This window comes from Eptatretus burgeri, chromosome 10 (genome assembly GCF_056783735.1).
Source record: "Eptatretus burgeri isolate ZD-2024b chromosome 10, Ebu_testis_v1, whole genome shotgun sequence".
In the NCBI taxonomy this organism is placed as follows: domain Eukaryota; kingdom Metazoa; phylum Chordata; class Myxini; order Myxiniformes; family Myxinidae; genus Eptatretus; species Eptatretus burgeri.
Genome location: NC_140970.1, coordinates 70,899,118 through 70,911,262, shown reverse-complemented (window position 1 = coordinate 70,911,262; position 12,145 = coordinate 70,899,118). Strand labels below are relative to the sequence as shown.

Genomic DNA, 12,145 nt, shown 5'->3' with positions numbered 1-12,145 from the left:
AATACTCATGATTTCAATATCTACTGTTAGAAAGAGCAAAGGAAGCAAAATTGGGAAACACAAGCAGAATCAAAAGTAACTGCTGCAAAGGAAATCTACAAAATTGTTGCAATTGGAATCGTTTTAAAAAAAAAGTAATTTCACCTTACTATAATTCACCGTCTGTCCGTCTGTCCGTTCCCAGGTACCGCAAAAACGGCTGAACCGACCGCAACCACTTTTTGGGTGTGTTATCCTGGGACCCCTTGGAGTAAAATAGGCATAAATATAATAACATGACCCCTTTGACGGCTCCCGTAGGGAGCGGGTGGTTCTCGTAAATAAAATTTGTCATCTGTGTCTGTCTGTATATTCACGTTTTTTGCAAATACCATTGGGCTGACAACCACCATATTTGGCACGGACAGACCAAGTCCGACCAGGGGATTGTCCGAAGGGTATTTTCATCAACACCTCAGCCTTTAAAGACCCCAAAGATTACTAAGACCTTTAAGACTCCAAAGATCCAGAAGACCTTTAAGACCCGTAAGACCCACGACACCCCAAAGATCCATACGACCCTTAAGACTTCGAAAACCCTTTAAGACCTCCAACCCTTGAGACCCCGATGACTTTTAAAACCCCAAAGACTCCAAATAACTTTTAGACCCAAAAGACCATTTAGACCCAAAAGACCCTTTCACACCCTTCAGACAAATTAGACAGCTTGGACCATTGACCATTTAGACTCGAGCTTAAGACCATTTGGACATTTTTAGACTCTTTTTACATGTTTGAGAGATTAGACCCTTTCAACTCTTTCGACACCAACTACTATTGGAACGTACCCATGAGACCTTCTCAAACCTTTTAAGTGTACACCACACAAACATCTATAGTCTTCTTGTAAAACATTGACTGCACTTTTTTTTCAGCAAGTAATGCACAAATTCGACCCATCCAGGGAGTGGGGGGGGGGAGGGGGAGGTACTCTGCGATATAATATATAAAGACAAAAGTTTGTTTGTTTGTTTTAGCATATCTTTGTTTGTTTGTTGGTTCCCTGCAGGAACCAGTGCAACCAAATTTTGCATGGCCTCCTCTTTTATCCAGAGGAAGGTCGAGGGCTGTGTTTGGAAAAAAAATAATTGACCCCAGATGATACCTAATAATTGCCCTTCAGGCCTCAATCAGATTTAAACACTGCCTGGGTTTTTTTTTTCCCCAGGAGTGTTTGAGTTAAATGTATTGTGAAGATCTATGTTAAGGTTGGAGTGATTTGTTGTCAACAACAGAAATGTAATTATTGCAGTGTTTACACGTGTACCTGCTATTAAAAACATTGCTCTACACAGGTTTATTATAACACCTCCATGTTCAGGCCTTGGGCGAGTATGTTGCTTATACACTGCCTGGGTTTTATCTGGGAGCGATCGAGTATGGTAATATATTTTGTGAAGATCTATGTTGAGGTTGTAGTGATTTGTTGTCAACACAAATTTTCCTGGGCAACGCCGGGTACTTCAACTAGTTTTAAATATAAATTGCCTGGGACACACTGTACTTTTTACAAAAATTACAGACATTAGTATACAATAGACAAAGCAATACTGCTTTGGGGGATTTGTATATGTGATCATGATGAGCTCATAGTTCTCAAATAATACCAAATAAACAAATTCCCCCATTTTGTTATAAATTTCGTAAAACCTTCCCATTCTCATGTAAGACAGATGATTTCATGCCAACAATTAAATATGATTTCAAGTTAAATGTGTGCTGACCTAAAGATCTCACCAATGAACTAAGAGCTGAAAGCTGCTGATTAAGTAAATGCACAAACCTGCTGTCCTTTTTCCTGAAAAAGGGCTTTTGTAGAATTCCCACAGGGACAAACATGGTGTTGAGGCCTCCGGTGAGATAGAAAGCATTGACCGTTTGTGGTGGATTAGATATCCTGAAAAAGGAAACAGTCATTTGCCTGAAGGTAACAAAACAAACAATGACATAATATCATGGCCTGAATGATATGCCCGGAATCTGCATCATTGGAACAGTCCAATGCAATTATCGCACTGTTTCATACAATGAAAGAAAGACCACGAAAGTAAAATAAAAACAAAACTTCATCTTCACTTCTTAAAAACAACCCATTCCATTATTAAGACCTTAATTTGATGTTAACGTGAAACACTTTTGGCTTTATAATGTTATTGTAATATCACTACAAACTATACATCTGCAATCACAAAGCGATCACTGAGGCCCGTTATACAATGTCGTCGGGCCCTCCCTGTCGCCCGTGATCCAATGATGGCCATTTTTTTTTTTTCGGACTGCCATATGACTTTGACTTTCAACATTTTGGGATCGAGTGTAAATTAAGAAAATATATCCAAAAAACTCAACATCATGAAAATCAGAGGAAAATGATTCAAGTTATGATCAAAAGGTGTTTTTTTATTAATTAGGTCACAATCTGAAAAAAAAGTAGGACAAGGACACTCATCAAAATCAGATGCACAACTTCAGCGCAGGTACACTATTATGATGCAAGAACACCTTGGCAGACGAAGCGGTCTTTGAGATTCCGCATTGGCAAAATTGAGCAATGACAAAAACAACACAATATTTTTTTCCAGACCGCCATTTGACATTGGCCTTTAACTCAGAGGGGTATGATGTAAATTAATCATAAATTTGGCTTGCACTCAGCTATCTCAAGAGGGAAATTTAGTTTTGATAAGATAAACCTTAGTTGAGTTATGGTGAAATATGTTAAAATGTCTATAATGAAGTCATGGCCTTAAAATTAGGTAATGGGGGAGGTTTAATAACGCAATAGTTAGATTCTCAGGGATTCTCCACAATATCACAAATTATGAGTGATGTATTTTGGTGTAAATACCATCATAAAACAAGGAAAAAGCTAATTGTAATTGGTACTTATTGAATATGAACATGTAACTTGACTCCTTTAAATTTTACACAAAAAATGAGGGCCGAGTTCATCCCCATTGTTTAAGATGTAACTTTGACCTCTTCCTCAATATCATATCTTTAGAAGACTAGATCTGTTTCCTTGAAGGCTGGAATTAGAATTACCAAATCTGTCCAAAACAGCTGCATACAAGCAAGCTCGTCATCATTTCCAACCCAATCTGAGTGGTTTCATTGTAAAAGCAATGCAATGGGAAAAATGCAAGCAGCTCTTCTTTGAAATTGTATCATTCCAGTCACAGCCGAGGGCAATTGATTAGGTTAGACATGATTGATTGTTTCTGCCAATTGCAGGTAAGAGATGCAATTGGGTATATAACATTTATAATGTGGGAGGTAGTCTTGCTTCCAGTATTGCATGTGGGAGGGAGCTTGGGCATGGTTCATTCCACACTATTACTGGCAATCTGCCAACAAGCGGTGAAACTGGTGCTGCAGTTAAATGGTCACACCGCTTTTGAGGTGGTCTGCATTTATGCCATGAATCAATACGTTTGCTAATAAACTGCTCAGGTTGGAAATAAAATGACGAAGACCTTGTAAGTGCAGCTCTTTTGGATTATACGTTTTAACAACTGGAACTTGACTTGACAAAGATATGCTATTCGCCATCAGAAGCAAGGTTAAGCTGACATCATGGGTGTTCATCCTTCATTGGAGTAAAAGGGAACTATTTTGCTTTGATGGAGGGCTAACAGTAAAACTTCAGCTTTACTTTGCTTCCCATAGTAGCTAAGCATACCTTTATCAATTTTCATTTGATGAAACCTATCATTGGAATTGTCCACCAGCTTTAACATGGACGAAGACTTTTGTCTCTTTTGAATCAGTTGGGCAAATCCCTTTGCAAAGATAGATACTGTAATGACTTAACATTTTATCAATGCAGTTGGGATTATCAATTTTAGTAGAAAAGGAACAGACACTTAACAAATAGAACAAATTTGCAACAACTAAGAAAGAGCACACAGCATCAGGTGACATTTCTTTCATGGTCCATGAACTTCTGCAAGCTCAAAACTCCAGTTTTGTATACTGCATATAATTTTTGCCCCATCCCTCAAAGATGAATTACTTAATAAAAATTAAAAGATGATTGTATCTGGATCTGCACCAAAATCAAATCAATTTGTCCTTGTCATACACACCTAACCTGTCCACCAAATTTTGTCCAAATCCGTCCACAACTTTTTGAGATATCCTGCTCAAAGAGAGACAGACAGGGGTGAAAACATAACGTCCCCCCACCTTTGGTGGCAGAGGTAATCAGTGTGTTTTTTGGATGATTTGCATGCTGATATTTCAGAAAGACTGTTTTGAATTTTTAGATCCTCGTGGAGGATCTCCAAGTCTTACTCACGTTGTTGTTCTTCATCTTCTTGTGGACTTTTTAGTTTCACAGCCTACAGTTTTCTTCATCGAAACGTCCTGAAACTTGGCATATATATGTAAAAATACCCCGCGCAGACAGTAACCATCTCCGATTTTGAAAATTCCTCCGAGAAAAAAAAAGTTATGACGTCAAAATATCTCCGCTAATGGAAATCGCCGAAAAAATTATCTCCGAAACTAGGCAAGCTTTTTGAATTCTGTTTGCGGGAATCGAACAGGGCATTAGCAGAGATGAATTACCGCACATATGATACATCACTATGACATCATGTCAATTTTTATGACGTCATTCTTATTTTTTGACATTTTTTGTTTCACAACCCAGAGTTTTCATCGGATCTTCGTGAAACTTGCCATGTATATGCAGAAAGCCCACGCGCAGGCAGTAACCATCGCCGATTTTGGAAATTCTTCCTAGAAAAAAAGTTGACGTCATAATATCGCCGCTAATGGAAATCGCCTATACCATTATCTCCGAAACTAGGCAAGCTGTTTGAATTTTGTTTGCGGGAATCAAGCCGGCATTAGCACAGATAATTCATCGCAAACCTGATACATCACAATGACGTCATATTCGTTTCTATGACGTCATCATTAAGAGGACTAGGATCTTAGCTCATTTGAGCTTGTTCTCAGAATGCCTTGTGTAACCTTTAAAAACCAACTTGGGCGCTTGAGTTGCAAGTGCTGAGTGATTATTGCATGAGGTAATTTTGTTTCATGGAAAGTTGCAATCAGGTGTTCTGCACATCAATCGTGCCAAAAAGGCACTTGGAATGAACGCTAGAACAGTCCTTCAACAATTACATTCTCAATTCTACATGTTTGGTTTTTGTTATGGCAGAGAGTGTATGTATGTAGGTATGTATGTATGTATGTATGTATGTATGTATGTATGTATGTACAGTGCCTTCAAAAAGTTATTCACAGCCCTTGACTTTTCACATTTTGTTGTTACAGCCTGAATTTAAAATGGATTACATTAAAGATTATTGTCACCAATCTACACAAAATACCCCATAATGACAAAGTGAAAATATGTTTATCGAAATTTTTACAAATTAATTGCAAATGAAATACAGAAATATTTAATGAACTTAAGTATTCAACCCTCTGAGTCAATACTTCGTAGAAGTGCCTTTGGCAGCGATTATAGCTTCAAATCTTCTTGTGTATGTCTGCATGAGCGTTGTACATCTGGATTTGGGGATTTTCTCCCATTCTTCCTTGCAGATTTGCTCAAGCTCCGTCAAGTTGGATGGGGAGTGTCGGTGAACAGCAATCTTCAAGTCTTTCCACAGATTCTCAATGGGATTCAAGTCTTGGCTTTCACTGGGCCACTCAAGGACTTTCACATTCTTGTTCTGAAGCCATTCCAGTGTTGCTTTGGCTGTATTTGGCCCAGTCAAAGTATGGCTGTATGTATGTATTTTTATGTATTTTGGCTGTATGTATGTCTTATTGGAACATAAATCTTTGCCACAGTCTCAGGTCTTTTGCACTCTGAAGCAGGTTATCCTGAAGGATTTGGCTGTATTTGTCTCCTTTCATTGTTCCCTCTGTCCTTACAAGTCTCCCAGTCCCTGCTGCTGAAAAGCATCCCCATAGCATGATGCTGCCACCACCATGCTTCATGGTCGGGATGGTGTTAAATGGGTAATGAGCCGTGCTCGGTTTCTGCCAGATGTAGCGCTTTACATTCAGGCCAAAGAGTTCAATTTTCGTTTTATTGGACCAAAAATATTTTGCCTCGTGCTCTCAGAATCTTTCACGTGCCTTTTTGCAAACTCCAAGCATGCTGTCATGTGCCTTTTTCTCAGGAGCAGCATCTGTCTTGCCACTCTCCCATAAAGCCTAGATTTGTGAAGTGCTGCAGAGACTGTTGTCCTTCCAGCAGGTTCTCCCATCTCAGCCAAGGAACTCTGTAGGTCTGTCAGAGTGGTCATTGGGTTCTTGGTCACATCCCTGACCAAGGTCCTTCTTGCCAAATTGCTCAGTTTGGTCGGACGGCCAGCTCTAGGAAGAGTCTGGGTAGTTCCATGTTCTTTCAATTTCCTAATGATGGAGCTCACTGTGCTCTTGGGAACTTTCAACTCTTCATAAATTATTTTATACCCTTTCCCAGATCTATGTCTCCTCACAATTTTATCTCGGAGTTCCATGGACAGTTCCTTGGACTTCATGGTGGAGTTTCTGCTCTGACATGCACTGTGAACCATGGGACCTTATATAGAAAGGTGTGTTTATTTCTAAGTCATGTTCAATCAATTGAATTGGCCACAGGTGGACTCTAATCAAGTTGTAGCGACATCTCAAGGATGATCAAAGTACATTGGATGCACCTGAGCTCAATTTGGAGTGTCATACCAAAGGGGTTGAATACTTATTGATGCAAGACATTTCAGCTTTTCATTTTTAATTAATTTGTAAAAAAAATTCTCAACAAAAAATTCCACTTTGACATGATGGGATATTTTGTGTAGATTGATGACAAAAAAATTAAATTCAATCCATTTTTAATTCAGGCTGGAACACAACAAAATTCTAAAAAATCTAAGGGGTGTGAATACTTTCTGAAGGCACTGTATCGATACAGTATATATACAGTGCCTATAGAAAGTCTACACCCCTTTTCAAATTTTTCACTCTTTGTTGTCTTTTAGCCTGGAATTAAATTGCATCAAGTCAGACTTTTTCTACCTTTATTTACATATCATAACCCACAACTTCCAAGTGAAAAACAAATTCTACAAATATCAGAAAATTTATTAAAAATACAAAACTAGAATATCTTGATTGGATAATCACCCATCACCCAATCCAAATCCGTGTTTCTCATTTGCAATAACTTCAACTGTCAGCAACTAGGTGCTGGTTCAGCAACAACCAGCCATGTCATTGCAGCAAAGGCCTTCTGTCACTGTGGGTTTGACCCAATCTCTAAACTTCTTAACCCAGACTTCCCAACTCCTTCCTGGATGTAGTTGTGAATAACTTTCCATTCAATCTCTCTTGTTCCTTTTCTGCCCATATTGGCTCTTCTGATCATTTCTTGTCAAGACTCGCATCTCTCTGGCTATTGTAAAGGAGCAACCTCAATGACCAAGTAGGGCTGTTCACCCAAACCAAATGGTTTCTCTCAATTCAATTGTTTCTCTCACAGAAGGATTGAACCACCATCTCCACAGCACTTGATTTGATTCTATTAGGCAATACCAGTACTTTCATTAAAAAAATTACTTTCTCTCATGCACCAGTTTATCCAATCCTGCCTGTGGTTTTCCTATCCTCTCAAAGAGTGATCTTCACTTTTTTTTTTTTTTTAGAAGGGGGTCACTTTTGTTGATAAGACATCAGTGTAAGAGCCGCCACACCACCTGCAAGACTCCAAAATGGCTGCTATTAGGCCAAGCCTCCACGTAATCTTTAAAAAAAAAATTTTTGTTGTGGTTACTGGGCTACAACATAATTGTTTGCAATCTGCCATCCACTGATGTAGTTACATTAATTTTATGTGTCGCACTGGAACACATTTGAACCCATTGAGTCAATTTGATAGCATTTATGGTGGATTATGATGGGGTGTTTTCACAGTTGTGTATTATCGGCCACGTGTCAGGGCCGCATTTTAGGCCACCAGTGGGTCGCGGGCCATGCAATGAAGAACAGGGCTCTTGAGTCAAGACGCTGGTACACTGAATCCTCTGGGAGTTGCAGTCAAGCAGCTTGCTTTCTCAGCTTGGAAAACTAACCTGACTGATGGTAACTTTCGTTCATTTCATAAGGCCCGCAACAAGTGTGTGTCCATCCTGAGGCAAGGCAGAAAACATCATCTTGCAAATATCAAGGCTGAACTTTCAAACCACTATCCTTCCTCCAAGTCATGGTGACACCTTGTCAAGTTCATCTCTGGTGTATGGTTTAGGCTGACTGAATGCATTAACTCCTTTGATCCATGCTGCTCTCATCTCTGGAACCACCTTCCAGAAGCTGTCATTTCCCCTTCTTCCCTCCAGGGCTTCAAGCAGGCAGTGCAACATCCCCTCTGTATCACCCCCATTCTGATCCATGATCTTTATTACCCCCATTCACCTTCCCAAACCCAACTCTTAGTTCAGGGGTTCTTAACCTTTTAATGATTCCAGACCCCCAATGGATTGCCCAACATGGTCCCATACCCCCTTCACTTGACTGTCAAAATCATCATCATCACCAGTCCTATTAGTTGACTATGAATTTCCAAAGATGTCAATTGCTTGAATTTATTTTAGACATGGATAGCTAGGAATAGAACATGAAAGGCAATCATAAGCATTTATCATATATATTTACAAAAAAATTAAATAAAAAATAACCGAGAAATTAAAAATATACAAACTTTGAATAACAGTGAATATTGAGTAACAGTGCTAGTTATAATCTAACATTCTAACCAACTATAAATTAATAAGTCAAATATATAAAAATATTCAGAGATCGAGTTCCATACCCCCAGCATTTAGTTCCCATACCCCCAAGAGGTATGGATACCCCCTGTTAAGAACCCCTGCCTTAGTTACTCACCTCAGTGTTTCCTCTCTCTCTCTCATGTTTGTGTATTCCCTTGCTGGTTGTGCCCAATTGTTGGTCTGCTACCTAACTGTCATTTTAACCTTGTTCTTCCATGAGCCTCACTCTTGCAAAGAAAAACAAAAATGACACTCACTCCCATGAATGAAACCCAATGACAAGATGATGCAGGTCTCTGTGCGTTTTCGCTTTGTAGAAATTCAGCATGCACTGGAAGAAGTCTGCATTTGGTTTGAACTGGGACATCATCAATGGGGTGTGGGGGTTTGGGGGGGGGAGGAGGAGGGGAGAGGGTACATTTCAAATCAACATCTTAGCCATGGACCACAAAATTAGTGCACATTTATCCTTATGGTTGGAGGCCAACTACATATCATATACAGTCTAAAAAAAATGGCAGATATTTTGACTAAATGCTATTTCCCCCTCACCTCTGTTAAATGTTTCAACTCAATCCCAGTTCAACACCACCAGTCCCTTTTTAATCTCCCATTCCAATTTTTATTTCAATTTACCACCACCCAAATCCACACCCCTTTGCATACCAATGGCCGTAACCCCACTTGGAATGTTGTACGAGTGTGTGTCTGTGTGTACGTCATGACAGGCAGAAAATCAGTCATTCGGTTACAAAACACCAAAGTTATTACTTTTGGCCGACACATATTTTGATATTTAATATTAAAGCAAAGTTTTGAGTATTGTAGAAATAGCATCACTTATGAAAACCTTAAAATGGAAATTAATACATTCGGAATAGTTGTTCCGAATGTACGTATTAACAACAGTGTGCTGTGTTGTGCTGTACCCCCGCTATCTGATCTGATGCAGCAATTTTAGTTGATTCAAATCTACTGGAGATAAAATCCACAATGACATCATCAACTACCCAAGAAGAGAATGAGGGAATGAGGGCAAAGGGGTAGAGGCCAAGGGGGTGGCGGAGGGATGTGATGAAGGTAACGATGATTATTTTTATGAATGTGAAAAAAAATATTAGCAAGTATAGCTAGAGAATCTTTCTTTTCACCTTTTTATGGTCCTGTCATTGAACACCTGAGGCCTACCAATGACCATCTCTAGCCTAGCATCCCCTGCGAACCACACTGCATTGTGGGTTAACATTTCAAACCACGATGTTGTTTAACCACAGGAGATAAGCACCATCAGGTTCACTGTTATTGTTGCTACCACTCCACGTCCTCACCACTGGACTTGGTGGGCAGCCTGAAGTGATAATGTGTGGAATGTCTGTGAGGAAATTTGAGATGGAGCAGTCGGGTTCCTTGCAGGCTATATCAGCTCGATAAGCCGTTTCCATGGCCACAGCAGCCCTGGCAGCTGGCGTGAACATTGGATTATCGCCGGGTGGAATGACAACGGATATTAATGTCAGGTCACATCCCAAGCAAATATGCGAGTTTACGACGAGTCATCAACTATCTTGTGGAAAAATTTCTAACACCTTTATTATCTAGAGCCTCATGTCTTATCGTGACTATTGTTATGATTATTGATTATCCAATGTAGATTCTTCCTTCAGATTACAATTCTACAATTGTGTCCGATGACAACTGGAAGATGGAAAACAAATGGTTGATTATATTTTCGAGTGTTGCACATTTTAATTATTTACTTTCTCTTTTTTTTTTTTCTATTTATTTCAAATACTTTCATCCCTTATTCGAAAAACGACACCAGCAGAAGGTATTCATTTTCCTTACCATATCATACAAGTCGTCCACTCTGTCTCGTATTTCATCCTGGTATCCGATTACTGATTGGATATCGTTGGCCTATGAATGAAGGGCAAAATCACAGCAACAACAGTAACACAACAGACATGAAAGTTGTTTCATATTCATGTTTGGATCACTTGTTTTGATGTCAAAATGCTTTTTGTGTCAATAGCAAATGGAATTTAATGAAAATAAGATAAATGAGAATTGTATAAAATGACAGGAGTTATTATTTTAAAAAGAGATAATATGGACAGCAAAAATCAGGACAGAGATTTAAGAGTACAGTCTCAGAAAGAGACAATGAAAGAGTCAGTTCATTGTCAGGTAGCAGAAATGGGACACCGCTAATGTGATTTTAGGATCTATTGAGGGAAATTATGTTTAAGCAAAATGTAGAGAGGACAGTCGTGTAAGTGTGCCAATTCTTACATGTAACAAGTAAACAAACACATGGTTACCTAGCAATGGGGAAATTATATTCTTCTGCCAGATTGTATAAGAGAACCTTGGCATCTAGTCAGCTTGTTTTGAAACAACACGGAAATTCTAAGATAAGACCAAATGCAACGAAAATTTGTTATTAATCAACAAACCCAGTTAAATTTTTAACCTCAAAAATTAATTTTTAAAGATTATATCTTTAAATGCTAAGGAAAAACTTCCACAGCACAGAGCTGCTCTGAAACAGTGAAATTAATGACAGTTTGTTTTTCAATGGCAGACTGCAGAGCCAGGACATTCATCCAAAACCCTTGTCTGTCTGTCTCTGTGTGCAATAATGCAAAATTAAGTCAGAGCTTCCTCCTTCTCAAACTGGTCATTTTTTTTACAAACATGTTTCATTACCAACTAGAGAGTTCATAGAACATGTTACATCATGAAGCGTTAAAGAATATACTCCAATTTTTAATAAAACAATAAAGACGGTTTAAATTTTTTTGGGATGGTTGGCATTATTGAAGCAGTCTTATATGCTACCCTATTTAACAAGTCCAAGTACTGCAAAACTGGAGGTTCTTGGAAGTATAAAAAATGTGATTTGTGTTCTACAGTGTTCAAGTATCTCTATTATAATACCAAGCTTGCACACTAAAAACTCGGCTCGCCCTCACACGATCCCTATGAAATTGCTGTGGCACTTAGCGGACATGCCGACAACGTTTGGGAAGTCTTGGCGTTCCATAGTACCACTTGCATTTTGCACAATGCGTATTTTTGTCATTCCCCGTGTACGGTCTGTCGTCTGCTACCAGCTATGTTGTACTGCTATCCCGTGCATGTGCACGGGTATCGCTAGTATAATTTAATTTAAATAAAATAATGATTGTAAAAGTCGTATAAATAAATTAATTCCAGAATTTACCACCATTGATGCAGTCTGTTACATCACTCTATCTAACACGTTGCATTAGTTATTATAGTGGGGCAACTTAGCCAAATATAGCATAACAATTGTGCATTCT

General features: G+C 38.8%; 1 protein-coding gene across 2 annotated transcripts in view; it reads right to left on the bottom strand.

The window, feature by feature from the left end:
* Positions 1-12,145, bottom strand: part of LOC147018837 (endothelin-converting enzyme 1-like) — a 102,323-nt gene that overhangs the window by 27,439 nt on the left and 62,739 nt on the right. For both annotated transcript variants that reach the window (XM_085898909.1, XM_085898908.1), the window contains 3 exons: positions 10,665-10,736; positions 9,077-9,177; positions 1,823-1,936 (listed from right to left, as the gene is read on the bottom strand). In XM_085898909.1, coding sequence (XP_085755035.1) covers positions 1,823-1,936; positions 9,077-9,177; positions 10,665-10,736 — 287 coding nt within the window. The remainder of the gene's footprint in view (positions 1-1,822; positions 1,937-9,076; positions 9,178-10,664; positions 10,737-12,145) is intronic.